This window comes from Aplysia californica, unplaced genomic scaffold, assembly GCF_000002075.1.
Source record: "Aplysia californica isolate F4 #8 unplaced genomic scaffold, AplCal3.0 scaffold00346, whole genome shotgun sequence".
NCBI lineage: Eukaryota > Metazoa > Mollusca > Gastropoda > Aplysiida > Aplysiidae > Aplysia > Aplysia californica.
Genome location: NW_004797616.1, coordinates 218,644 through 222,623, shown reverse-complemented (window position 1 = coordinate 222,623; position 3,980 = coordinate 218,644). Strand labels below are relative to the sequence as shown.

Here is a 3,980-nt window from a genome sequence, read left to right as displayed (position 1 = left end):
CACACACACACACACACACACACGCACACACACACACATGCACACACACATACACACACATTCACACACACATACACGTGTACACACGGAGCGAATAAAAAAGATGTTACAGTCATAGTATTGTTTAGTCATCATTCAGCAATTATATCTCAAAAGTATACTGAACAATGGAAAAAAAGAAAACACTGGCGAATTATTCTTCAGTTTCAGTAAGAGTTTTATGGCACTTGAAAGAGAAGTAGAGGAGACCATATTAGGGTAAAAGATTAGAGGTGGCACTATAAAATAATGAATAAAGAAAAGGACGAGAGATTATGACGACAGCTTCCCGGGAAGCTGAGAATGATTCTTAGTGTTTTATGGTCTGCTGGGGTAATAACATAGTGTAAAGCGCATAGAGCCTGCTGCTGAGCGGGGCTATGCGCTATACAAATGCTGTTTATTATTATTATTATTTTAAAAAGGAGCAAACCACACCACAGCACCCGCCAACCACCCACTGACTGATTCTGCTAAACAACAAAAGAACATAATACAAGAAAACGCCACAACATAGCTCTTATATATATATACACACACACACACACACACACACACACACACACACACACACACACACATAATGACGTTTTTTTGTGTACATGGTACATTAATGACGTTTTTTTGTGTTCATGGTACATTAATGACGTTTTTTTGTACATCGTACATTATTAATAACGGTTTTCCCACAAGGGTAGAACTGGAGCCGTAATAACCCTGTCTCAGAGCTGCCTTATCAAGCCATACTTGTGTCATTGTCTGTGCAAGATTACTGGAAAAAAAAAGATGCATGAACATGAAAAAGGCCCAAATGGAAGACAATGTGATATTATGTTTACAAGCAAACTTAGGATTTCTCTTATACTTTTCTAATAATAAAGCTATGATTTATAACATATTATATCGATTTGTTTTCTTTTATTTCAAAGTGCAATTAATGAAGTTGTGAGGGAGGAGAGAGGTTGTTTTTCACCACTCATAATAATAATGATAATAATAATAATAACTTCGTCAATGTCTGAACTTGCATTTTATATTTTGAAACCGCCTTTATCCTTGTCAATGGAAACCATCTAGATAAAGTGTGTCAACCCTTTTTATAGCCAGCGCCCACTTTTGCCACCTTTAAGAGGCTACATTTTTTACACAGCACAACTACATGTATTTCCAGGAAGCCATTCAACAATATCTTTCACTATCCAGAATATTCCCAATAAACAATATCTGTCACTATCCGGGTGATTCCCAATAAACAATATCTTTCACTACCAAGATTATTCCCAATAAACAATATCTGTCACTATCCAGAATATTCCCAATAAACAATATCTGTCACTACCCAGATTATTCCCAATAAACAATATCTGTCACTATCCGGGTGATTCCCAATAAACAATATCTGTCACTACCCAGATTATTCCCAATAAACAATATCTGTCACTACCCAGATTATTCCCAATAAACAATATCTTTCACAACCCAGATTATTCCCAATAAACAATATCTTTCACAACCCAGATTATTCCCAATAAACAGTATCTGTCACTATCCGGGTGATTCCCAATAAACAATATCTTTCACTACCCAGAATATTCCCAATAAACAATATCTGTCACTATCCGGGTGATTCCCAATAAACAATATCTGTCACTACCCAGATTATTCCCAATAAACAATATCTTTCACTACTCAGATAATTCCCAATAAACAATATCTGTCACTACCCAGATTATTCCCAATAAAAAATATCTGTCACTATCCGGGTGATTCCCAATAAACAATATCTTTCACTATCCAGAATATTCCCAATAAACAATATCTGTCACTATCCGGGTGATTCCCAATAAACAATATCTTTCACTACCCAGATGATTCCCAATAAACAATATCTGTCACTACCCAGATTATTCCCAATAAACAATATCTTTCACTACTCAGATAATTCCCAATAAACAATATCTGTCACTACCCAGATTATTCCCAATAAACAATATCTGTCACTATCCGGGTGATTCCCAATAAACAATATCTTTCACTATCCAGAATATTCACAATAAACAATATCTGTCACTATCCGGGTGATTCCCAATAAACAATATCTTTCACTACCCAGATTATTCCCAATAAACAATATCTTTCACTACCCAGATTATTCCCAATAAACAATGTCTGTCACTACCCAGATTATTCCCAATAAACAATATCTGTCACTACCCAGATTATTCCCAATAAACAATATCTGTCACTACCCAGATAATTCCCAGTAAACACTATCTGTCACTATCCGGGTGATTCCCAATAAATAATATCTGTCACTACCCAGATTATTCCCAATAAACAATATCTGTCACTACCCAGATGATTCCCAATAAACAATATCTGTCACTACCCAGGATGATACCCACCACCCACAAAAATTATTCAGATCGCCCACGCCCTGTATTCGGCGATATCGCACATGCCCAGGTTGGCTAGTACTGATCTAAATAGTATTGTGCGTAGATTTTCATGAAGTGGCTCGTTTTGTAGTAGTATACAATGTTTGACAAGCTCTAACGTTTGCTCTATTGGGTGGTTGGCGGGTGCTCTGGTGTAGTTTGCTCCTTCTTTTTTCCTATCAAACATCTATCTTCCTTCTTTTTTGTGTTTGTTACTCTCTTGTGACACCTCTAATCTTTGGCACTTATATTTATGACCTTATTGTGTTGCAAATGTCGTAAAACCCTCACTAAAAACTTAACGTTTGCTCTGCCATGCTTGTTTTGCTTTGTTTTGCATTGCTTGGCTTGGCTTTGCTTTGCTTTGCTTTGCTTTGCATTGCTTTGCTTTGCTTTGCTTTGCTTTGCATTGCTTTGCTTTGCTTTGCTTTGTTTTGTTTTGCTTGGCTTTGCTTGGCTTTGCTTTGTTTTGCTGTGGTTTGCTTTGGTTTGCTTGTGACTAACTCTTTACCGCATGCGTTCACTTTCAGGGTTCCTTACTGAAGTTGATTTGTCTTCTGACTTGCAGACCTTCTCCAGGCGAGATCCCCAACGGGCAGAGAGAGGGCACCACACTGCTGTAAGAATGGACGTCAACGAATTTAAGTCACTTTCGGACCTGTTTTGTCAGCCAGCTGTTTAGTTGTACTAAACCTAAAATTTTGAAACTTTTCTTTCTCAAGGTGTTTTCTTAGTGTCATATTATAATTTATAGTTTCGGTTGCATATATTCAGAAAATGTTTTGTCAAAATCCAAATTCTAAATGTTGAAAATAAAATGTCAGAAAAGATACATAATTTAGGAACAATTTGTGAAAGAATTGAAACAGTTTTTTCTTCTTTCCTAAAACATTTTGCTTTCTGGGTAGAGATCGGTTGAAGAGTTTGCTGGCGGTTTGCTGTTTCTGTTAGTCTCTCACTCTTTAAAATGTTCTGTCTTTTACGTTGTTTTTCCCGTTTCTGCTTCTAATTTAGATAATATGTCGTTGTCCTGTTGTGCTGTCTCTATGCATAGTACTATCATACCTTGTGAGAACCGTGATGCTTTACGTAATGTGTACAGGATGCATTCATAACGTTTTTATGTGTACATGATACATTAATGACGTTTTTTGTGTGTACTTGATACATTAATGACGTTTTTTGTGTGTACTTGATACATTAATGACGTTTTTTGTGTGTACTTGATACATTAATGACGTTTTTTGTGTGTACATGATACATTAATGACGTTTTATTGTGTACATGATACATTAATGACGTTTTATTGTGTACATGATACATTAATGACGTTTTTTGTGTACATGGTACATTAATGACGTTTTTTTGTGTACATGGTACATTAATGACGTTTTTTGTGTTCATGGTACATTAATGACGTTTTTTTGTGTTCATGGTACATTAATGACGTTTTTTTGTGTTCATGGTACATTAATGACGTTTTTTTGTACATCGTACATTATT

General features: G+C 35.8%; 1 protein-coding gene across 1 annotated transcript in view; it reads left to right on the top strand.

The window, feature by feature from the left end:
- Positions 1–3,974, top strand: part of LOC118477175 (protocadherin Fat 4-like) — a gene marked incomplete in the record, with an annotated part of 113,600 nt that extends 109,626 nt beyond the window's left edge. Inside the window, 1 exon segment of the mRNA XM_035970945.1 lies at positions 3,046–3,974. Within this exon segment, the coding sequence (XP_035826838.1) occupies positions 3,046–3,100 (55 nt within the window).
- Between the last annotated feature and the right edge of the window lie 6 nt (positions 3,975–3,980).